Here is a 23,884-nt window from a genome sequence, read left to right on the forward strand (position 1 = left end):
TTTCCAGTGGTACCGGCACATCCCAAATTACGCCCTTTTTCTGGGTGACACCCACAAAAGCAAACCTGAAGGTGCTTTAGTAGCAGCTCCGGCTGATGGGAAACCTGGGAGCAGGGGAGGGGTTGCACTGAGCATGGCAAAGGGACTCATTCAGGCTGTGGCCACCATGTCCCAGCACTGTGGACACTGGGGGGAGGTGTCCTGGGCATCATGGGCGGTGACAATTCCCAGCCCATCGGTGCTGGCTGGCTGGGGCTGGTTTGGAGGCAGATCTGGCCAGCAGCCTGCTTAAACATTTTTTGGCTTCCAGCATGGGCTGCAGTGACCTTGGGGAGATGCTAAGTGGAGCTGCAAAAGGCTTAGGCTGGGTGGTAATTGTTCCCTTGGTGTCTCCGACATAGCAAATCCTGATCCCGGTGGCGGGTGAGGGTGGCTTGCTGGCAGCTGGGTGGCATGGCTGGCTGTCACGATGGGCAGGAGCCCTGAGCGTGGCTCCATCTCCATCAGGGCCGTTTGTAGCAACCTTTGAGCATGGGGTGCTTTCACGCCAGTGGACCTTGTTCATCAGATCCTGCTCTTCCAGCCTTTCCCCTAGCTATTTAACAAAAAGAAAGGCTTTATGCAGCAAAATGCTTATGGTCTTTAAGCCCGTGAGCTGCCCTGGTGTCTTCACTAGGGTTTACCTGTACACCGCCTTGCCTCGCTGGGCTGCTGCCAAACCCGTCATCACCCGTCCCCACGTCCCACGCCCTCCGTGGCCCTGCCCAAATCCCCGCTGCCCCCACGCCACCTGCGCGCACCTGACCCCGCTCGGCGTCGGACGTCCTTCCGCATCCCCCGGCCTTCCTCCCCCGTGGCCGGGGTCACGCCTAGCACCCACCTCGGGGAGGATGGGACCTGCCCCACTCCGGCTGTCGGCCCCGTCCTCTCCTCGGGGCAGGGATCTCGTGGTGTTTGCCTCACCGGAGTTATTTTGCAGCGGGCTGAAATTGCTGGGGACGGGCAACAACAACCCCGGCAGGCGCTGGCAGCAGGCAGCGTGACCGGCGGCTGACGGGATGGGGCGGTAAGTGGCGACGATGGCATCAATTCATCGCCTCCCACGCCAGGATGTGATGGGGAGCACTGAGACCCGGCTCACCTCATCGCCCGCCTTGAGCAATCCCTGCTGCGTTCCCTGGGGCCGCACGAGCCTGACTTGGGGCAGGGGGGCTATCGGCTCGCCGGTGGGGTTTCCGTACACAATGCAAAGGTGTGCCTCCAGCCACATGCAAGCACGCCATCCGTCTCATTTTCTTTGCCAGCACTAGATGTCATTTAATTATTTCCTTTAATTTCCAGCCAAAGCTGCCCTGAGAAGACCATCATTTATACAATCACATCTCCTCCATGTGACAAAGTACTGAAGCATTTGAGCCTTCTGGTCCTGGGAGAAGGGTGGGCTCAGAAAGGCGAGGGTCAACACCCCGTGGTGACCCAAGGATTGGCTTAAAATTGCAATGTGTTTCCTTGGAGGGGGAGCAACCACCCAGCTTCCACTGGTGATTTGATGAATCAATCCTGACCTCTTGGGGCGGTTGTTGCTGTGTGAGTATGTCCATAAGGCTCTTAATTCCTACCTATTTATCATTGCCTTTCTCCTAAGCTCCAGCTTCACTTGCTGCCGCAGCCAGCATTTTCCAACATGCCTGCCTGGGGTTAAGATCTTGAACCCACGTTTAAGCACCTTGGCAAACACAGGCTGTGGCTTTGCACACCCTCTCTTTGAGCTTCTGCACACAAAATACCCTGTTAATAATTATTTGCAGCATGGGACTTGGTATGTCAGCCTCTCTGGCTTTGAACCCCTGAGTGTTTCCCAAGGAGCTCTGCCACCAGGGTGGCTTAGGGTTAAGGTTATGGTCAAAAAGGTGAAGATGCTTTGCCCCGTGCTCATGGCCAAAGGCACTTGTAGGTTATGGGTGGAGGGAGGTGTGGGAGCATCCCTGGCAGACACGGCAGCTGTGCCTGGGTCCTGCAGCCTCCAGCATCCTCTCCCGCTGCAGCCAGGAGTCAATAAAGCTGAACTGCTTGGACACTGCCAATGCAGATGTCTGTTAGCAGCTAAATACCTGCCAATCTTCTCTCCCTGCAGCACCACCATTTCATAAAAAAATTTTTTCCCTCTCATAATGCTAAGTTGTTTTTTCTTTAGCATTGCAACCCTAAATTGACTGGTGCAGTGAGTGGGGGATTAAGGGCACACTACTGGGCAAAGGTCTCCTGCAAACTCCTAGGGCTGGCTGGCTGCAGCCTCTGATCCCTGGGGTCACGTGCCCCCCCCCCCCAAAAAAAAACCAAGGGCTGCTTGTTCGGCACCACTGGCAGGGCTGGGCTCGGTGGAGGAGGCAGCCAGCCTGCCTGTGGCTGAGCGGAGCGGGGGCATTGCCCGCTTCCCTCCCTGCACCGGGAGGGTGTCCTGGGATTGCCCCAAGCAGTGGTGGGTCAGCACCAGGGGGGACCCTGACACCAGGCAGCTTTGGCTGGGACAGCATGGGGTTGCTGGAAAGCAATGGCCAGAAACAAGTGCAGGTCCTCGGAGCCCCCTTTGCACCCATTCATTTTTTTTCCTGGAGTGGAAAGGTGTGAAACTCAGCAGTGGTCAAAGGGAGCCTGTCCCTGTGGGTGGCACGGCAGTGTGACCTGCTCTTGCCTTGCTCTGGCCTCCAAAATCTGAGATGGATATCAGAGAAGCATCCCATGACCAGCCCCAGCAGCTAAACCCCCTTTGGGCTGTAACAGCAGCAGGAGACCCCTGGGCACCAGCAACTCCTTGAAGGAGGGAGATTAAAATGCCTCAAAAAGCCAAGACCTGAGGACTACCCACATCATTAATGAACTTATTACAGATGCCTCTAAGACAGACACAACAAGTTTGCCCTTGCAGCAGGGGGTGGAAGTGGCAGTAGTCCTTGCCAGAGGGTGTTTTTGATGCTCCATCTTCAGAACAGGGCAGAAAAGGGCAGGTTTTGATGCCACATCTTTGGAGTAGGAAAATAAAGGGCAGTTTTGATGCTACATGTTTAAGCCATGGCCTGAAGCAGCTGCCCTTGGCCCCATGCAACCCCACAAACCCTGAGTTTCCTTCCTTTTTTCCCATTTTGGGCATGTTTTGCCCTGTCATCCCCCACTGTGCTGACAGTGCTGGAGGAAGGCACGTGGCACCTTCCCCCTGCCTCAGCAGCTCGTGCCCTGCGACGGCTCATGTGGGCCTGTCCCCACCACCCTTGACTCAGCTAATTCCCCCTCGCCCGAGGCATTGACCAAGCTCCTGCTGGCGCTGGTCCAGGCATTTAGCAAAGGCGATGGGTTGGAGCGGCAGAGGATGTCCAGGTCCACCATCACTACCACCACTGGGTCCATGTCCCCACTACTAGTGGCCACCGAAGCATCTGCCCATGCATGGTGAGCAGGGCTGGAGATGGGTGCTTGGATCCCCGCACAGAGCCTGGTGGTATCTGACCTGCATAAAAGTGTGATGAACATCTGTACCTGCTTACCAGGCATGTTTTGCACATCCCGTAATTAATGTTTGCTCAGCGATCGAGGCTGAGGGGTGCTTAGCGTTATTAGCAGATGATGAGTAGCTGACGTTGATGTTGGTACCTCGAAACATCTAATTTCAGCATCTGGACTGAGCAAAAGGGCCAGGGGCCAGACTGCTGGTGCCAAGACCCTGCCAGGCTTTGCGTCTTTGGAGGTGGCTTCCAACCACAGCTCCGCACATGGGCATCCCTGCCCTGCCCTGGCAGCCTCGAGTTTGGACCCACATGATGGCCACGGTGGCAGGGACAGGACCTGTGCCGGTGGCACAGTGGGGCCAGCAGCTCCTCTTGCTAGGGTGAGATGTGTAGAGCCCCCAAGCCCGGGGTAGCGAGAGCGGGCTTGGGGACACGGATGCAACTTCTTGCACGTTCAGGGGCCTAATCCAAAGCCCACAGATGGTTTCTTGTGTATTTAACCCATCTTGATGCATGTGTATAAGACTGGATAAAAGAACTGAGTGTCCATAAAGGAGCACTGAATTATCCCAGCCCTCCTCCCACGCTGCTGAGCACAGGCATGAGGGACAAGCACTCACACAGGGATGCTCATTTATTTATTTACTGGGGGGGAAAAAATCATTGGTGAGAGCAATGCTTGTGAAGACTTTTAAAAAAATTACTTTCTGATTACACTGAGATTAAAAAACTAAGCCACTGTCATCTTTATCTCCTCTGTCTATATTCCTGCTACCACCCAGCAGGCACTGCCCTGAGCAGCCAGTTTGTATTTTTTTATGAGGCTGTTCTGGGGAGGTCCCAGGGATTTGGGGTGCTGTGTCCCCAGGTGGCACAGTGGCCTCTAGTGGCAAATGCTCCCATCCAGCCCTGGGGAAAAAAACCAACAAACGAATCTTGGGGGGCTGCTTGCTCTTCAGGAGAATTAGGAGCAGAGCCCAAATTGCCAGAGGAGAGGCAGCCCTGCACAGGGGGGCAGCTTGGTGCCCGGCAGGGTCCTGAGCACACCCTTGGATCCCATCTGCCCTACGCAGCTGCACCTGGGACTCACACCCACACCCCCACCCATGGCCCTGGAGACCCATTTAAGCTCAGGTCTGGGCACGGGTCCTGCCCTGGCCTCTGTGGTGCTGGCCTGCAGCCCTGGCCCCTTGATGGGTTGTGCTGTAGGCAGCCCAGCTCCGGTGCCCTCTCCTGGTGGGACATTGGAGCTATGTGGCAGCTCTGTCTTCTGGCTGGACTTCAGAGCTGGGTTGCAGCCTTGTCCCTGTTCCATCTCCTGCAGCTCCAGAAGCTCAGTGTCCTATAAGTCTGAGTCTCCTAAGGGCACTCTGTGAGCAGCCTGCATGCCTAAGGAAAGGTGATTTGTGCTATAATCTCTTCTATAAGGGGGAATAGCTTGGGCTTTCTTTCTTCAACCTTGTCACCCATTTCTAAAAAGTTTGTAGGTCCTTTACAGCTTTGAAATCTTTTTCACTCTGCTGAGTTTGGCTGGAGCTGCCTGAAGGACTTGCTAGCACATCGGCCTCCTCAGGAAACCAAGCTGAGTGTGGTGAGGCAGGATCTTGAGGGCTTCCTTTGGGCAGAGGTCCTGGGAATAAGTCTTGGAGCCCGTCTGAGCACAGCCGAAGCTAGCATTTTTAGTGCTTTGTTTCATGCTTCCTTTAGCTCATGTGTGGAGCAATAGTGTAATTTATTTCTTTGCAGAAAAGTCCCCAGGTCCTACAGGGCAGGTAAGTGTTAGTCCTCAGTGTCACAGCAAAGGTGTCCTTCCTTGCTGAAGCAGTTGCATCTTTTGGCTTTATCCTAAGACCTAAAGGATCTTGTATCAGGAGCAGAAATGAGCATCAAGTCTTGCCTGGTAGTCCATGCCCTCATGCGATGCTCTCACCCCCTTTTCCTGAGGTTTGTTTGCTGCAGGTTAGGAAATCTTTCCCTTTCCACCAAAAGGTTTGCCTTCAACTGGCCCAGTCCCCTGTGCTGCTGGAAGGGAGGACTGCTGGCCTGCAGCCCATCAGCAGCAGGAGGGGACCCAGGCAGAGGGTACACCCACATTTTGAGCCCCCTGGATGTTATGAAGCCCATCGTCAAAGAAAATGTGGGGCTGGATCTGGGCGAGGATGGGGCCCTTTGGAGCCCCATCCATGAAGAAAGCCTCGTCAATGGCCAGACCCCATTCTCGGAGTGTCTTGATGGCTCGGATGCCCATGTCCCGGCCGCTGCGGGCAGTCACCAGGTAGGTGCGGATAGGGGATTTTTCCTGGCTGAACTTCTTGCGCATCTTCCCAAGGTGCATGGCAAAAGCCTTCAGGGGACCCTGGAAGCACAGCAAGACACTTGGCAGTGGGTGGGAAATGAAGACATCTACTCTGCTTGTACAAGCCATTTGTTCCTCTTTCAGGGTTTCTCAGGGCTCTGCAGAGCACAGGGACACCTGTGGGGTGCAGGATTGGGCAATGCTGGGGCTGGTGCTGTGCACTGGGGTGCCTGGGAGGAAGATGAGCATTGTGGTGCTCATCCTAATCCCAAAATGACCAGGAAGGTACATTCCAGTGAGCAGAGCCTCTGGGTCTGAGTCCTGCAGGGATTTGCACAGCAAGAGGTCCCAGCCTGCAAAAGGTGATGTTGGGGGTAACCCCAACCCTGGATATTTGGGAGCTGATGCTCACTTATAGAAGACAGGCCAGATCCATCTCCAGTGGGACTCCAGATCAGGCCCACACCAGGGACTGAGTGGTGGATGCAAAGGGAACCTTTAAGGACTTGTGCTTTTTTGGCTACTTGTGGAAAAGCCCTAGAGGGAGAGATGCTCATGGTAGGTGCAGAGCTTGTGGGTGCCCATGAAAAGTGAGGTGGCTTGCTCACCTCTCCCATGGGCACGGCCTCCATTGCCCTCTCATACTGCATTGCGCCCTCCAGCCCCTGCTCCCGGAAGACCTTGTCCGTCTCATCGGAGAAGAGCACGGCATCCCCGTCGAACACCACGCGGAGTGGGGTGCTGGGGGCCTGCACCTCCTGCTGGAAGATAAGCGCTGCGGAGACCCCTGCGAGACAGAACAAGGTGAGGCTCAGAAGGGACAACCCCTCCTGGGGGCATCTCGTGCATGGCCAGCTCCTCCCTGTACCCCATCCCACACTGCAGTGTCGGGGTCTCCAAGTCAGGGGCTTTCTGTGGGGGTCAGCCCCTTTCTAGGGCTGTGTTATCCCCCAATGGGACTGGACAAGAAAGCGCTGCTGATCAGAGACTGATGTCTGGAGAGATACCGAGGTCTGCTAAGAGGTGATGGGTGGTTGTGTGGGCGTGAGCAGCCCTCCTCCTGGTGCTCGCTCACCCTGCCAAGCCTGGCTCTAACGCCTGGTTTTAGCACTCTGTGCTGTGAGTAATAGGGACTGGCATCTCCACTTGATTGGGGTAATTGGCTTAATTACAGGTCTCTTCCTACAAGTTGGTCCCTGCCCACCCTCATCCGTGGACCCAGGCCACTGGATGAGAGACGCTTGTCAGAGCAATGATGCCCTTCAAGAAGGCTCCAGGAATGTGCTGCGTAGCGAAGGAAAGCCCAGGCTGCAGATGCCTTGCTCCTGAGCTTGAAGGGCCTTGGCCAGCTGATGTGCTCATACCGGTGCAAATTAATAAGGAGGTGATTAACCCCATTAAATCTGTTGGGGAGACTGCACTCCCTCCAATCCAGGTCAAGCATGTGCTTACATCTATCACTAAGCACATAGTAACTCTGCATGTACCAAGAAAGCAAATTTCTATAGCATCCTCACAAAGCCCTGGGAATCGTCAATGCTCTCTCATTGATCCAGGGAGCAGCTATGGGCAGCATCTTTGGTTAGAAAGGCTTAAATGTCAGGCAGGGAATGACCAGCCCATGGTAGAAGTACAGCCAGAATTATACATAAAGCACTCGGTGACTTGTGAAGGCATCTGAGAAACCCTGGTGTGTTTGCAGGCTACTCGTGGGGACAGAAGAGGAGATTGAACTGTTCAGGACTGTATTGGCAATCAATGTGCCATTCACTCCCTTGCCATTCACCTGTGAGTGCATGGGCTCTGGCACTGCCTCTTGGTACTGAGCTGCTTGGGAAAAGTGTGGTGGGTTTGCGGATGTGGGATGGAGCGGAGAACTCACCTCTCCGGAGGGCATTGCAGACATCTGTCCTGTCAGCTGAGAGGAAGAGCTTGACCCCATGGGACTTGAGGTACTGTGTGGAGTCCTCGTCGCTGACGAAGCAGAACTTGGAGATCTCCAGGCCTTTGGGTCAAGGGATGTGAGCAAAGTCTGTTATGGGGCAACATCTTCCTCGCAGCACCCCCCTTCGCTCCCTGGGTCTCAGCATGCTTTGCTGCAGAGCTCAGGGCAATTCATTTCCCAGTGCTGTGTGGGGAACACACCTGTGTTCTTGCTGCATCTTCTTGCCCTGTTGTTCCTACAGAACTGCAGAGTGCAGTTAAATATTCCCTTCATACCACCCTTAAACGAGCCTTCCTGAAAGTCCTCTCGGATTGATTTATTTATTAAGAACTCTGTTTCTTTAGTAGTTGCCCGAGGATGCCCAGGCTGTGCAAAATGCTGCCAGACCCTCTGATGCAAAGGATACGGCCAAAGGGAGCTGGGCTCTGCCAAGGAACCTGTACCCTGGGTGTGCTCCAGCATACTGGGCAAGCTGCATGGGGCTGGCAGGAATTGGGCTTGTTTCCAAAATAACCCCTTCCCCTTCTATCCCCTGGCTCTGTATTTGCCACTGATGCTCCACTGTGGTGCCTTATCTGCTTCACAGTCTCCCGGGGGAAAGCGTGCACCCCTGGGGATGGGTTCCCCTTACCGTAGTGTTTGGCGCTGTTGATGATGCGCGCACCGCTCTCCGGGCTGTTGTTGGAGAGCACCAGGATATCAAAGAGGTCCTTCTCTGCTGGGGTGCTCTCCAGGATCTTCTCATTCACATACTGCGCTGCCTGCCAGGAGAAGAGGAGACTCTTTTGGAGGGGCATGACTGCAATGGCTTTGCCAGGTGTCTTTTGCAGTTAAGGTTTGTCATTTGTGCTGCACCTGTCAGCTATGGCAAGGCTAGTATGTTATGGAGAGCCAGAGCAAGCAACCATCCTGCAAAAGCCACCGCCGAGAGGGCAGGGAGCAGGATACCCACCAAGGGGGAGGTGGACATGTGGGACTGGTGAGGAGCACGGATCTCAATGCCCTGCGAGGCCAAGAGGCCAGGCCAGGCATATCTGCACCACGTGATGGGAGTTGAGACCTAAAGCTGGGAAAGCTGAAGTTTCACCCCATGCTGTGAGTGTCTGCATGTGCCCCTGGCCAAGTGTGGGCCTCACCTGGATGAAGGCAAAGGCTGTGCCTGGTGGCAGGGGCTTGTCCTGGTTGGCCTGCTGGTGCCTTATGTATTCCTCCTTGCCCTTCTCCAGGTAGAGCTTGTGCTCCTCCTCCAGGTTGAAGATGGCTCTGGTGGTCACTGCAATGACCAGTGCCTTGCTGGGGTCTTTCTGCAGGACAAGGAAGTAAGAGGGGTTGGGGGACAGCAAAGCAGGAGCTTGGGGAGGGGGGCTGAGTGGGGGGACATGGGGGTCTACTGACCCGGGTGATGGGGTTGGGTATTGGAGGCATCACCCATGCATCACGGTTCCTGATGCCAGAGGACCTTTGGAGAAGAGGTACCAAGCCCAGTCTTCATCTTCAGGCCACCAAGGATGGGGCAGGCAGTTGTGAAACCCTAACCTGTCTGGTAAGTGCCATATGCTCTGAGGACAGCTCACACCAGAGGGGATTGCTTCATAATTCTGCTGTTTGTGGGCACAGCACAGCTGTAGTAATCTGTTTGTGGTGAGCTGGGCACTGCTGGGTTTCTCTGCGCATACTGGTGGTTCTACTCGTCATTTGTGTCTGTTCTGGGGAGTCTAATAAAGACTCTACATATGAATGGAAGCTGCTGCTTTCTCCCTGGCTGCTCCAAAATTTAAGTGTGAGCGAATGCACCTGTCCTGTCCATGCAAGTGGAGGTTCAGCCCTGCAACCTCTTCCCATGTGGAAATCACACAGACCTCACTGGGACCAGTGTCCAGCAGCCCTGGGACAGGCCATTTCTGCTGAAACCTAGGCACAAGCAATTCAGGCCACCACAGCTCTGGTTTGTGGTGTGTCCTCTCCTGTGGTGGCATTTCAAAACTTGCTTTAGAAATGACAGGATGCACGTTTTGTAATGAACATTTTACCTGTTTCACATTGGTGTTTATGACTGTGCTTTCAGGCTCTGCCATCTTCAACTTTCAGCTTCAAAGAGAAAATATACAATTAAACTGATACATTATAATATAGCCAATCTAGAGGGGGAAAGAGTGGAAAAGAGATGGGGGACATCCTGCCCACCAAGTGGAGCAGCCCAAATGAACCTGCTTCTGCTGACAACAGCTCTGCTTTTAGAAAACCTGGTCTAATGGTTCCAATTAAATATGATGGAAAAGTGGGTTTTCAACCACAGATCACTGCTTCCCCCCAAGAGTATTTTTCTCTGGGGAGAACTGTTGAAAGCAGTCAGAGAGCTCTTTTCCCAGAAAAATAAATCTGTCTTTAAAAGCCAAAATACATCAGGTGTTATGGGTAGGCTTCTGGTGTGCATCCTTACTGCCTTTCTTGCTACTTTTGCTTGAATGGTGAATTTGTATCCACAAATAAGCAAGCTGACTGCATGAGCAGCTCATTTGCGGCTGTAAAAGTAAGAGATGTGTGGTGAGGGCTTGGGTGCAGGATGGGATCCCGCTGATGGGACTGGTCTGCCCCTCCACAGTGCTGTGAGCCAGCCAGCCCCTACACTGAAGGTCTAGGTGCAGGCTGTGCTAACCCAGGTCTGGCAGCTGAAAGTCTTGGGGGGTGTGTGTGTTACATGGTCTGCCTGTGCCTAGCAACTGAATCATAAATCTCATTTATATTTGTGCACCCAGGTCCTGTGTTTTCTGTAACCACCACGCTATACGCTTCACTTCTATGCACCAGTCAGTGTCAGAAGTGGACCTTCAGGATTCAGCCTGTGGGATGGGATAAGTTCCCATTCCCACCAAGGGGGATTCCATGGGGGTTATTTCCACCCAGCAGCTCCTACAAGTATGCTGCGGGGTTTCTCTGGAGAGCTGAGGCACCAATGACTGCTCTACACAGATGTGCTGGGAATGGCAAGGGCATTAAAACCTCATTTATCAGTTCCTGCCCTACCTGATTACTGGGTTGGGGGTGGTGCAAGCATAGACCAAAGTCAGCATGCAGTATAAAGGGCAAGTTGGGGTCTCCAGGGGGACCCTTCTTTTGCCCCAATTTTCTTGTAATTAATTTTTATTATTCAGGGACTGCAAAGTGTTGCCTGGGCTGGTAGGAAATGCACTTGGCTGACGCCAGCCCTGGCAGCCAGAGCCTTGCCATGGGGGGGTTCAATGCTTGCATATGCACTCCCTGACTGCCCCTGGGGTGGAAAGCCATGCTGGCAGGGCTGCTTTCCCCAGCTGCTGGGTGCCTGGAAAGCCAGGAGATGCTGAACATCCCTCTGCTTCCTCTACCCATACCCCATGCTGGAAAGGAGTCTCTTCCCAGAGAGCAGGGCAGAGGGTGGCAACCACCAGCCCAGCTGAGCAGGGAGAAGCTTTCCTCTGATAGAATTTCAGCCAAGTACTTTTCTGCAAGTGAAAGTTAAATGAGAGGAGGCAAGGGAGCTGAGCAGCCCTTCCTGGAGGGAGAACACCACCTCTAATTTCTGCTCTATTCTTCCAAGTGCTGCAAACCAAGCCTGACTTCTCCTTTCCATCTACCTGCCTCTAATAACCGCAGTATTGTTTAGATACAGATATGCATATATGCACATGCACACATCTCTGCTGCGAGCACCCCCCCATGCACACAATGTCAGACTCACAGGAAAGCGTTTCAGGCAGATGCTTGCTGGTCCCCGCAGCTCATCCTACAGCTGTGCAACGCGGAGCAGATATTACCCCCACTGCGCACAGCCAGGATTTTGCTAGAGACCAAAGCCCAAACTCACCGTGAGCGCTGCCTCTGCTCCCCGGCGCAGCCTGTCCAGCAGCAGCATCGAAACTTTGCCCAAGATGCTGGTGTTTATATTTCCCCCTCCCCGTGCTGGCAGGAAGCAGACAGGAGCCAGGATGGGGTGCAGCTCCGCTCCCCGGCGTGCTGGGATTTGTAGGCGGCTGCGTGGGTTGGCGACGTGCCCGAGCCAGACTGCATTTCCCAGCCAGCACCGCACAGGCGGCTCACGGTCACCCAGGCCTGGCCACGGCCACGGCCACGCTCTGGGGAAGGGGCTCAACCCTGGTCCTGCTTTTTGGGCTCCCTCGGAGCTTGTGCTCAGTCGCTGCTCACTGCCCACAAGTGCTGCAGCGATGTCTATTTTTGTAGCCAGGGTATTTATAGCGTGCCTCCAGACCTCTCATTTCCCAGCCCTTGAATGCATAATGATTGTGGTTTTGACTGAAAATATAGGGGTACCTGTTCAAGAGCGGCTTGCAGCATGTCCAGGCGGATGCAGGGAGCTGGGCCAGGGAGAAAGGCTGGTGCAGAGCGTGGCAGGGTGCAGCAGGGGCTCACCACATTTGCAATTTTACTGTCGTGTTTTTGGGTCCCTTTTCCCTTCTTTTCTGAAAGCTGCCTCTTACACACCACCCTGAGCAGGGGTAATTTTGGGGCTGGGATCTTGCTTTTCCAGGTGGGCTGTGCAGCACCCAGCCCTGCAAGGCTCCTGCTGCTGGGGTATTTCAACATCCTCTTTCTGCCCAAGAGTGAGATTGGGGGTGGGGGGCTGGCACAGAGGAGCGGCTGCCATCCTGCAGCTTTTCCCTTGCCCAGCCAGGGCATGTCCCTGCCCTGCTGCTGGAAGACGGCCCAGAGCAGCAGCCTCCCCCAGCCTGGCTCCTGCTGCAGGAGACCAAACTCACTTGCGTTAAGGCCAAGCAGCTGTCCCCCTGACTGGCACCAGATTATTACCAGCATCACCAAATCTCCTTCCAAAGTGTGGGCTGCAGCTGGGGTCCTGTGCAGCTTGGCTTCACTAAGATGCTTGTCTCTAGCAAACAGCCTGTCAAAAAGGCTACTGATATGCTCAGCTTTCAGCATGCATATGCAACCCCCCTTTTCCTGACTGATTTTATTGGGCATGTTCCCTTTCCCCTGTCCCCCTTATGCATTTCTCCTGTGCATCTTCCAGGACTGCCAGCTTAGAGCAAAAAGTGTTTTGGCATCTATGATGTTTCCCCCCCCCGAGGTTTCCTGCAGCATCATTCCCACACCATCTCCTGCTCCTGGAGACAATGCTTCTCTGAGCAGCAGGAGTTCAGGGTGCTTGTGAGTGGGGCCATGTTTCGGGTGGGCGAGGGGCAGGCCCAGTACCTCTCCTGTGGCCAGATGCTCGGTGTAGCAACGCCTCAGTGGCCATGTGAAAATCTGGCCGGACCGGTGAGCCAGGGTGGCCAGGCAGAGCTGGGACGGGTCTGGTTTCCGGGGCCTCTCCCCCCATGTCTGTGTCAGCCATCGGGCACCGGCGGTACCGCTCCCTGCTTCCGGCAACGCCCCAAATTTCCACAGTAACCGGGCACGTTTTGGGCCGACTTTGCTGAATTGGCAGCAAGAGAAGAAGTGTGCAAGCATAAATTTAATGCGACAGGGATGCCGGTGAAATTGGTCCTGGCTGGGTGCCTGGTGCTTCTCCCGTTGGCACTGAGGGATGGAACCACCCAAGCAATATCCCCTCGCCCTGTCTGTCCTCCCTGCTGCTTCGGAGCGGAGCATCCCCACTCATCCCCATTGCCGCACGCGCTTCCCGGGCCCTCGCATGGTGCAATAAAGCACCGTACGCCCCTCTGGGCCAACAGGATGGGCTCCCCAGTGCAGGGCTTACCAGGGATGGATGCAGCCATGCACCCGTCCCCTTGCACTAAGTGCCTGCAGCCACGCTGTCCGGCCCAGCATCGCTGCAGGGATAACTTGGAGAAGTGAATTTGCAGGGGCACAGAGCTAGGCAGTGATGCCTGCCGGCTTCTCGCAGGCAGGAGGGCAGGTTTTGCTTCCTGGTCTGGCAGGGAGTTCCCCGCTGGCTTTTCACTTGCATGAGCACCGAGCACCGCTTGGGTCAGTGGCGAGGTGGGGCCGACGGAGCTGCTGGGGCCGCCTGGTTCCTGGGCTGGCAAAGCAGACTTTCCTGTTTTGCCGTGCCGTGTAGCCACCATCCCAGCTCCGTGTCCAGCAGGGTCCTGTCTCACCCCGCAGCATGCCCCTGCCACATGCCGCAGCTGGGCCCGCAGCCCGCGCAGCAGGGAAGAGAGACTGAGGCTGGGAAGGAGGCGCGTCGGTAAGTCTGGTTTCGGGATCCCGGTCAGCACAGGGTGGAAGCGAGAAGCAGGGCTCCCCCAGCCCCTTCTCCAGGAGCAGGGATGCTCGATGCTCCCTGCAAAGCCCACCAAGGCTGTGCTGCCTCTCCCAGACTGCAGCAGGGCTGTCCCCCTCATCCCCAAAACAGCGACTCAGGTCACCCCATGGGGCTGGGGTGAGCTTTTATTTTAAACCAGGGCCAATGGCAGACCAACGTGACACAGCCTGTGGGGGTCTGGCAGGGAAAAAGCGCTGACGCACCTAATTTTGTGCTGGGTGGGTGCCTGCTTGCCTGCGCCGTCGTGTCCACCCACCGCCACAGCCCGAAGCTGCAGTCTGGCGCCTCCTAAATATCACAGGCACGTCACCAGACACTGATTTCTGTGTGTGGGGACAGGAGGAACCGATAGGATAGGACAAAGGATAATGGCTTTAAATTGAAAGAGAGTAGATTTAGATTAGATGTAAGGAAGGGGTACTTTTCTGTGAGGGTGGTGAGGCACTGGAACAGGTTGCTCAGAGAGGCTGTGGCTGCCCCATCCCTGGCAGTGTTCAAGGCCAGGCTGGATGGGGCTTTGAGCAACCTGGTCTAGTGGAAGGTGTCCCTGCCCATGGCAGGGGGGTTGGAACTAGGTGATCTTTAGGGACCCTTCCAACCCAAACCATTTTATGATTCTATGATCATTAAAGCTGCTGCTGGTGAGCTGCCAGCAGAGATCGTGTGTTCAATGGTACAGACATCCCAGGTGGCCCCGGTCACCTGGCAAGTCACTTAACCTGCACATCATTGCGCCAGCAATGATGCTGCAGGGATGACAACAATTCCCACGTCCCTCCAGCCCTATGCCCGCGTGCGGCAAAGCCCACTGTTGGAAAAATTAAAGGCTTTTGCTGGCTTTGCAGGTGCAGTGGAGGGAAGCGCAGAGGTGATTTCTCCCCAGGAGGATCCCCGAGCAAGGAACCATGGCCCTGCGGGGTGGGCAGAGTGCAGGCAGAGCAAGGCGGTGTTGGCTGCTTGAGCAGGGACCTGCTTGGACAAGGGGCAGGCGGCTGGGGCAGCCAAGGCAAACAGGCACATACCTGCCAGCCTCGGTCACGGCACTGGGACCCGGTGCTGCCAGTGCCGTGATGGCTGCAGACCCACTCGCTGCACAGCTCCCAGCTCCTGCTGCCGCTCTTCACCTGAAAGGAGGCAAGAAGGAAGTTTTGGCTACAAGGAAGCAGTCATGCTAGAATAAGAGCCTTGCTATGGGGAGGGCAGTAGTGAAAAACCATTCTGCTTCAAATTTGAAGCCTTCCCTTAAGCTGCGTCAGCATTGCCATGTGCACCGGTTGGGCTTACGCAAATTTTCCGAGCCTGTGTGACCCCAGCCTGGTGGCACCACTGCCACCTGCAACACAGGCACCAGCCCCACTGCAAGCCCAGGAGCAAACCCTCCTGCTCTTCAGCCCTGTGAGAAGGGGGAAAATAGCCAAAAAAGGGTGTTAGCTAATGGTGGGGCTTGCCTGGGGCTGAGCAAACCCTTCAGCTCATGCTGCCTGGCCAGGCAGGAGCCAGCATAAAACAGCTCTTGGGTTTTTTTTCCCCTACAGCTAGGTGATTCCTCTTCTCACAAACAAAGGAAAACTCCCTAATCCACACCCCACTCCCTCCCCATTCTGAAGGCAGGCTTGCAAGGATATAAATGAGAAGGCTGTAGGCTACTCCCTGAGTAGGCTGCCCACAGCTCCTCCCGCTCCATTTCACACGTCCTTGCCAAAGTGGCCAAGCCCCAAACGCCTGGTTCTATGTTTTAATTGTTTGCTCTCATTAGAGCCCTGGGCCACAGGCAGCACACGGGCTACTGGAGAGGAAATCCCCACCCTGTTAATTTTGCTTGTATTGCCAGGTCAGCCCAGCTTAGCTGTGGCAGTGGCAGCCAGGAAAGGCATGGTGATGGCCTCCCCGTTCACCAGTAGCCCCGTGACCATCCCCACCACAGCTCCGCCAGGCTTCCTGGGTGGCTGGCTGAACCGGATCCCATGTGAGTACAGCGGTGCTTGCCCTGCTCTCTCAGGCAGCGTTATCCGGCGGGGTTCCTGGAATCTGAGGCTGTGTAACCACTTCTCCCTCCCTCTAAAATCCCTTTTTCCAGTGGGGTCCATCAGGGTGGGGATGCTGCAGAGTGTACCGCGCTGCTTGAGGAGCGCAGGGCATCCTTGCTGCCCATAAGGGCAATTTGAAAGTACAACTCCTTAATGCTGAAGCACCAGGAAGGGGTTTAAATGCACTCTATATGTTTTTGCTTGGTTTTAACTCTTCTGTTCATCTCTGCTCCCCGAACATCACACCAGTACCCAAATGGGCACTCATCGCTGTGGTTGTGGCAGTCGGAGTTCTTCTCCTCCTCTTCCTCATCTGCATTGTCAGGTGCTGCTGTCACAAGAAGAAGCCCAAGAAGAAGGAGAGAGTCAGCATGCCTGCTGTCAGCAGCTCCACCACAACCAGCCTCGTGCGTCTTGCTTTCCCCTCTCCCCCACCTCCCTCCTCTCTGAGAAGTTTGCTGCCGTGCTGCCTGGTCCTGGGGGTGGTGGGAGCATGGCATGGCTGGGGATGTGGTGGAGCATGTCCTGAGGGTAGTGCTACTCTCTGCCACAGGTCCAGCCCGAGATGGAGGACGTGGAGCAGGGCACAGAGCAGACGGGGCGAGGAAAGCTGCAGTACTCCCTAGAGTACAACTTCCGTGCGCAGGAGGTGGGGATGCTTGCGACCGCGTCCCAGCAGGGAAAAGGCTTTGCTCTTGCATGGTCCCTCTTTGCTACCCACTGAGGTGGACCACACCCTCTTGGACCTCTCCACCTGCCTGCAGCCTGCCGGCTCTCATGCCCGCATGGCGTGGAGGCATCCTCCCTGCTGCACTCACTTCTCACTGACCCCATCCTCCTCCACCTGGTGACCTTGTGCATCACTCCTTTTAAGCTGAAAGTTGGAGTGAAGCAGGCAGCCGAGCTGAAGGCCATGGACAGCGGAGGCACATCTGATCCATATGTGATCGTCTACCTAACGTCTGATACAAAGAAGAGGTACGAGACCAAGGTTTACCGCAAGACCCTGAACCCGGTCTTCAATGAGAGCTTCACTTTCCAGGTAGGAACTATATCTGATGATGGTTTTTTGGTCCCATCAGGAGCATTGCATGGGCCCTGTTCCCTGGGAAAATGCATCTCCAGGCAGGGAGATGCTTTTGCAACCAGGATGGGGCAGCGTCAGAGAGAAACACTTGTCGCATCCGCCGCCCCATCCCATGGGGCAGGACTGCCACCGAGGAGTGAGCCCAGGCTTTCGGGTCCTCCCCTGCAGGTACCCCAGGCGGAGGTGCCTGAGTCCACGCTGGTGATGCAGATCTACGACTTCAACCGCTTTTCCAAGCATGACATCATCGGTGAGGTCCAGCTGCCCCTGGCCAGTGTCAGCCTGCAGCATGTCATCGAGCAGTGGAGCGACCTGGCAGCGGCCGGTAAAGTGGAGGTTGGTCTTGGAGAGTGGGAAACTCTGCCAGGAGGGATGTGCCATTGCTTCACTTGCCACCACCCTAAGAAGCAGGCCCTTAGGGCCAAGCATGAGGGTGGGGGAGACCCAGGAAACCTGGGGCCAGCCTGGTGCTCCAGCCCCAGGTGAGCCGGCTCCTCTGCCCAGTGCTTATCGCTGGCATCTCTCCATCAGGAAGAGCAGCTGGGCGAGATCTGCTTCTCGCTGCGCTACGTCCCCAGCACCGGCAAGCTGACTGTGCTCATCCTGGAAGCCAAGAAACTGAAGCGGATGAACTCCCATGGGCTCTCAGGTCAGCAGGGGCTGCCTGTGCTCAGATCCCCCTACTCCTGCCCAGGCCTTAATGATGCCACCAAGAGCTGCAAAGCGTTGAAAGCTCTTGGTGTTGAGACCTGCTTCCTGCTGCCACCACCATACCCATCCCTCGGCCGGCTCCCAGCCTTCCCCAGCACAGATACTTCAGCTTTGGGCAGAGCTGGAGGTATCTACCAGGAGATGTCATGGCTGGATGGTTCGGGGAGCTTGTGGCAGGAGGCAGGAGGTGGTGAGCTCTGAGGTGGCTGGCAAAAGGAAGAGGGGTGGATGCTCCCACGAGGAGTAACGAGTGGGATGCTGTGCTCTGCTTGGGAATGGCTCAGGGAAGCTGTTTTGTGGTTGAGCTCCTCAGCCAAAAATTGTCACTTGTGCCAGCTGTGTTCTCTGTCTCCTCAGATCCTTTTGTCAAGGTGCATCTCATCCTGAACAGGAAGAAATGGAAGAAGAAAATGACAAGTGTGAAGAAAAACACCTTAAGACCTTACTTCAATGAGGTGTTTGTTTTTGAGGTGCCTTTCAATCAGATCAAGGTGGGTTCCCCTGCAGCACCTAGGGTTGAGCAGGTCCCTGCTGCGGTGAGTCCCTCCCACTGACCCTCTTTCTTTTGTTCCCCCTTCCAGAACGTGGACGTGGTCATCTCCGTCTGGGATCACGACAAAGTGACCAAGAATGAGCCCATCGGCAAACTCCTCCTGGGCTGCCGAGCCACGGGCAACCAGCTGCGGCACTGGTCCGACATGCTGTCCAACCCACGCCGGCCCCTCACCCAGTGGCACAGCCTGCAGCCCCCAGATGTGGTCGACAAAGCCCTGGGGCTAAAGTCCCACCTCAAGTTGCCCCTGCCCCCCAGATAGCGGGGAGTCTCCTTCTCCACCCAGGGGGAAGGATGGAGGGCTTGTGGAGGGGTGAGGGGCTTCTGCTCAGCAACATCTAGACATGTTGGTCCCTGCTCAGTGTCAGCAGAGGGGAACGGGAGCGCTTTTTGGCTAAGAGATGATCTGGCTGCTGGTGCAGCTCATGCCCTGTGTAATGCCCAGAGCGGGGCAGCTCGGCAACCCAGGGCAAGGCTGGATGTGGAGAATACTAGAGGGGGTGGCATGGGCACAGGAGCCGGCTCATCCCAGCTGCTTGCAGGCTGGGTGGGACAAATACACAGAGCTTCAAGCTCATGCAAAAACACCGAGTCCATTGATATTTTTAAAGCAGAGGATTAATGTGCCAGGAGCCTGGGGTGGGCAGTTTCTTTAGTTGTGAATAACTCCACAAGAGGCAAGTTCTTGGGAAGGCTTTATGTGTCCTGTGAAGGCTTTTAAACAAGACCAAGATCTTGAAGCACACTAAGAGGCTTGAGAAGGGAGAAGGAGGACAGGCTGACAAGGAAGGTGTTGGAGATACAGGACTAGCTCTTTAGCACCTCTGTGATAAGCATGCTCTGTGTCCTGGCTAGAGGCTAAATGAGACAGCAAAATCAGCCACTGGTTGTCCACATGGCTTTACTCTTAGCCTATTTCCAGCTCGTGCTGACTCGTGCACGCCAAGATGTGACTCAGGTTATGGGACTCACCAGTGACCATCCTCGTGGACCATGCAGATGAGGATGCACAGTGTCAGCTCCATCCACCCTGCATGGTCCTAGCACAGCAAGACTTGCACCACCAGCACCTAGAGGTGCTGCCAAGGTGGAGGGGCTGTGGGTCTTGCTTTCATATCATGACCATACTACCCTGTTGAAGGCTGGGTTGCAGCCCTCATGTCACTTCTGGGCAGGTTTCATGTAATCTGGGAGCTTTTGTGGCCAGATGTCCTGCCCTGCCCTGCTTCATGGGGCCTTGGGGTGGGGGCTATGTGAGTAAAGATCACTTCTAGAAGGATGAGGGCATTGGAGAGCTGCCACCATCCCTACCCAACCTTGAGTACTCTGCACTTTGTGGTGGCTTGAGAACAGCTCCTCTGAACCATCTGCAGGAGGAAGCTCACTGCATTGGGCTGGAGGAGGGACTTGCCCTTGCTCCAGAATACTTCTGCTAAAAAGCAGCCATAGCACACAGAAGATCTGGGCGCATATGATGGAATTTCAGCCCAAAAGACAGAAGTAATTTGCACCGTGGGGAGCTGCGGGCACAATGCTAATCGCTATCGCCTGGGCTCCGGCGGAGGAGGGAGCCTGGCGCATTAATGAAGAGCCATTAATATTGAAAAGCAGTTAATCTGCAATTACCCAGAGCTCCGTGGAGCGACCATCTGAGAGTTAAACAAACACAGTGAAGCTGAGGAAGATTGTGAAAACTCTCGATAGAGATTAATGACCTGAGCTTAACCATAAAAAGCTACTGCATCTGCTTCTTGATAAATATTCTCCAGGCTTCACCATGGCCGTGAGAAGGGAAGAAATGACAGGGTGGTTTTGAGATAGCTGTAACAAGTAGAGTGTGGCTTCTGCTGGGGAAACAGCATCTGCTGGCAGCCGCTAATGAGATGGAGGAGGAAATCAGTCACCTGAGAAAGACTTGTAAAGGGATGCTTTAAAGCCTCGACCTTCAGTCTCAGCCTTAAATCAGGCTGGAACGGGCTGTGCAGAAGGGAACATCTCTGAATTGGGTTTGGGGTCCCAAATCCATCACCAGGTTGGTTTTTGGTGATGTTTTGTGGTGATTTAGGGTCATGCAGGACCCAGAAGAGCTTTTGGAGGTGTTGGGAACAGGCATTTCTTATCTGTGCATGTGTGTGTGTGTGCTTTTTCCAGCCCTCCTTTTTGAAGTCATGGCCTTGAGGTTCACCCCATAATTTATGGGGCCGGGCATAAAAGCACATACATATTAGTCCCAAAACGGACACGCTTGGAGAAGGTGCAGGGACATCCCTTCCTTGAGAAACATTACCCCCAATACCAGTGCCTGCCACTCCTCTCTCCAGCTTTGGCCCCACTCAGAGCCTGAATCGCTGGCGCAGTCCTGGGTGAGCAAAGCTGGCGAGGGAAGCCCATGGTGCTTTTAGGGGGGAAGCCAGGGAACCTGGGAGCAAGTGCTCAGCTGGGCTGGCTCTGGGCAGCCTGGGGTGAGCCTTGGTGCAGTAATACTCAGCAAACTGATTTGTTTGCTCAAGAGGGAAAGGTGAGCGGGTGGGGATGATCTCCACCCAGCTCCAGTTTTTAATGTACTGCGAGGCTGCTTTCTTCCTCCACCATTGCTTTTCCTTCTCAGTCTGCTTTTGCTCTTACAACGAGGCTTTGAGCGCTCTCCTCCTCTGGCAGGATCCTCTTAGTATCTGCTGGCAGCTGTTTGAAGCAGGGCTAGTGGAGCTGGGCTTCGTTTTGTGGCTTATTTGACCCAAAGTGAACACGGCCTGCTTGGGAGCCTGTTCACAGGAAGGCGGACAGCCCTGTCTCGCACGCAAGCATCTGCTTTTCACCTCCCTGTAGCCTTGGCAAGGCTAGTTGTCCCTCATCCACCAAGGCCAAATGTCTGAGCATCTTCTGCCTGCCCAGTGCTCCTCGTTTACTTGGGAGGGCCTAGAGCGGGAGGATTCCCCAGTGGAAGATGCAACAAAAGAGAAGTTAAAGGAGGGGGGAAACCAACTCCTCCTCAGCTTGTGTCTGTGCTGGATTCCCACGTCTGCATCTAGAGGGCAGGGCAGGTACGTGCTCTGAGCTGGCTCTCTGTATCTTCTGGTCTGTGGCCCCCGTTAGAGCCTCACCAGCCAAGATTTCTTCTTCTGGAGGTGGAGCATGTATGCGAGAGGGAAAAAAAAGCTGTGATGCTGTGGTGCAAGCCCCTTCCCATTGCTGCAGAGCCGTGCGGCAATGCTGGGGCGTCCAGATGGCTTTTTCTAGGAGGCAGGAGCCAGCCCTTGCCTGATCCTGCACCACAGGGGCAAAGGGGGTTTTGCTGGTGGGTTAAGAGGGGGCAAAAGCAAGTATCCAAAGCCAGTCTGCACTGTGCAAGGTGCCCGGGTGGTGGTGGGTTTGTTTCTCTGCTTCACACAAGGGACAGTCCCCCTGCATTTAATTAGCAGCTTTGCACATTGGTGGCAAGGTGAAAAGCAGGACTTGGGCCAGGCAGAAGTCTGTTAAAGGAGACAGGAAGTACTGAAAATGAGGTGTTTGCTATTAAGATTTATAAGCTCAATTATTTACATCCAGATCCAAGATTTCTGGCCTCCAGAAGTCCCTCCCAAAGCAAATTATTCCCTTGTTTAGTGATTTTTATGATATTTGTCCCTGCACTTCAGGAAATCAAATGGGAGAGCTGCACCAGGAGAAGGCTGAGCCTTATACGTGCTTGTCACCAGTCGTCTGCCATGAGATAAAAATGATTATGGGCTGTCATCGTTCAGCCTGAGTATGGGCTGGCTGTCCTCCAGCCACAGATTTTTTGGCTAGTCTCACAGTTTTTGAGAGCTGGAGAGTATCTAAGCTCTTCTCACCAGGAGCAAGCGTGCCCGTTTTATAAATATTCGTTAGCTAGCATCATTATGTCTTGCAATTTTATGGGCAAAACGTGTACTTTGCCATGCATGGGTCTCTTTTTTAAAAGCTCCAGCTCCTGGATTTGTGGGGTCTTATGCAGGTTTGCAGCTTTTTCTTTTAAAGCACATTTTTATCCTTTGTGTTTGTGGGGAGCGCGGCAGAAATATATGAGGATGCCTCCCGGCTTAAAACCCAGAGGATGGTTGGCTTTTGATTGAGGCTCTGGCAAAGTAGCAGGGGTCCCGGCAGCTGCCCGGACATGCTGCAAGCCCGGGGTTTGCCATGGAAGGCTGGCAGTGCGTGATGGCAGAGGGAGGCCCTGTGCAAGTGTTGCTGGCCACCGCTGAGGTCTGCAAGGTGGGTGGGAGGAAAGCCAGTACCCCTCGGCAGGAGCAGAGGAAGGGAGGTGAGGCGGTGTGGGCTGCAGCCAGCCTCCCCAACCGGAGGCCTGCTGTGTGCTCCTCACCCTCAGGGGGCCTGGCAGCCCCGAAACTACTTCTCCCAGGCTGCCTGGCATGCTGCCCTGCTGCTGGCTCTCCAGGGAGGGCTGCTTGGGGGAGATGGGGGGGTAGCCTCTGGCCCCCCCGGCACCCACCGGCCCTGGCATCCTGCCCTCGCCTACAGTAAAGCGCTGTGGCGGCGGGGAGAAAATTTGCCGAAGGGTCCTGCGTGACATGGGGCAGGAGGGATGGCTGCTGTTGGCCAAGTGGCCTCTGGGAAACTCCAGTGGGAAAGGGGGGTGCTGGGAAGGGGTGCTGGGAAAGCCCACCTGCCAGGTGCCGGTGGGAAAGGGGTGGAGGGGACAGGTCATGCCTGGGTGCTGGGGTCTCTGGGGGGGACACACGGGAGGGAGGGGACAGGGGCTTTGTGTTGAAGCTGGGAGCAGGGAGCAGGGGAGAGGAGAGCAGGAGGGGGGCGGTGGGATAGTGTGCTGCTGCCTTTCAGGGTAATTGCTTCCTCCTCTGCCCTGACCAAGTCTGCTGTGGATGTGACTTTCGGTTTCTCAGATAGAGGCAAGGAGCCCTGCCCTTATCCCTACCCTTATCCTTACTCCTTTCCCTATCCCTTTTTTCCTACCCTTTTCTCCCTTTTTCCTGCCACCTTCCCCTGCCCCGACTGCTGCTGGGGCTCTTACATCTTCCTGCCCCAGACTGGGCTTGTTTTGCTTCTGAACCAATCTGGTGACATGGAGGTATTTTTAGGACCACTTTACATCCCAGTGTACCTTCCACTTCCATGGCAGGAATGGAGGAGGGTTTCCCTCGTGGGAGTAGCTGTCTCCTGCCCCAAACAGCCCAATGCAAGGAACAGGACTGATAACGGGTACGTGGAGATGCTCCCCAATGGCTCCTTCCATTTGAAATTTGTGAGCAGACCTAAAAAACCTAAACCTCCCATTTCTCCATATTTCAGGTCTCGGCAGGAAGAAGCCAGGGGAGAAGCAGCACAAGAACTTCATAGCTTTCATGTTGCTGGCCAAAAAATGCCCCCCAAAGATGATCGGCATTACGGGTGAGTGGGTACCCATCAGTGATGACTTGTTGCATGTCAACAAGATGGGAATTTCTCAACCAGCCTTGCTAACTTCATGTAGAGGTGATGAAACCCCTGCGGGCATTTATTGCAGTTCAATTTGAGCAGAAACAAGCACAAA

At 55.0% G+C, this 23,884-nt stretch overlaps 2 protein-coding genes across 2 annotated transcripts; one reads left to right on the forward strand and one right to left on the reverse strand.

The window, feature by feature from the left end:
- Window positions 1–5,553: 5,553 nt before the first annotated feature.
- Window positions 5,554–11,657, reverse strand: LOC104830838 (cytosolic 5'-nucleotidase 1A-like). Its single transcript, XM_010566003.1, has 7 exons — window positions 11,583–11,657; window positions 9,772–9,829; window positions 8,878–9,045; window positions 8,373–8,502; window positions 7,679–7,801; window positions 6,405–6,583; window positions 5,554–5,856 (listed from the first exon to the last, which is right to left on the reverse strand). Exons 2-7 carry the CDS (start codon window positions 9,814–9,816, stop codon window positions 5,554–5,556), a joined length of 948 nt encoding a protein of 315 aa, XP_010564305.1. The 5' UTR covers window positions 9,817–9,829; window positions 11,583–11,657.
- Window positions 11,658–15,851: 4,194 nt separating this feature from the next.
- On the forward strand, window positions 15,852–18,619 carry SYT8 (synaptotagmin VIII). The gene is made up of 8 exons (XM_010566017.1): window positions 15,852–15,945; window positions 16,256–16,413; window positions 16,560–16,655; window positions 16,881–17,048; window positions 17,262–17,429; window positions 17,625–17,742; window positions 18,162–18,295; window positions 18,386–18,619. The coding sequence occupies exons 1-8, from the start codon at window positions 15,852–15,854 to the stop codon at window positions 18,617–18,619; spliced, it is 1,170 nt and encodes a 389-aa protein (XP_010564319.1).
- Window positions 18,620–23,884: the final 5,265 nt, after the last annotated feature.

This window comes from Haliaeetus leucocephalus, unplaced genomic scaffold (genome assembly GCF_000737465.1).
Source record: "Haliaeetus leucocephalus isolate CR32 unplaced genomic scaffold, Haliaeetus_leucocephalus-4.0 Scaffold200, whole genome shotgun sequence".
NCBI classification, from domain to species: Eukaryota; Metazoa; Chordata; class Aves; order Accipitriformes; family Accipitridae; genus Haliaeetus; species Haliaeetus leucocephalus.

Coding starts and splice junctions, on each gene's coding strand:
- LOC104830838 (XM_010566003.1), bottom strand. CDS start 9,816: ATGGCAGAGCCTGAAAGCACAGTCATAAACACCAATGTGAAACAG. Junction 8,503..8,877: donor CAGCCTTTGCCTTCATCCAG/GTGAGGCCCACA, acceptor TTCTCCTGGCAG/GCAGCGCAGTATGTGAATGA. Junction 5,857..6,404: donor AGGCCGTGCCCATGGGAGAG/GTGAGCAAGCCA, acceptor CTGTGCTTCCAG/GGTCCCCTGAAGGCTTTTGC.
- SYT8 (XM_010566017.1), top strand. CDS start 15,852: ATGGTGATGGCCTCCCCGTTCACCAGTAGCCCCGTGACCATCCCCACC. Junction 17,049..17,261: donor ATGAGAGCTTCACTTTCCAG/GTAGGAACTATA, acceptor CCTCCCCTGCAG/GTACCCCAGGCGGAGGTGCC. Junction 17,743..18,161: donor GAACTCCCATGGGCTCTCAG/GTCAGCAGGGGC, acceptor CTGTCTCCTCAG/ATCCTTTTGTCAAGGTGCAT.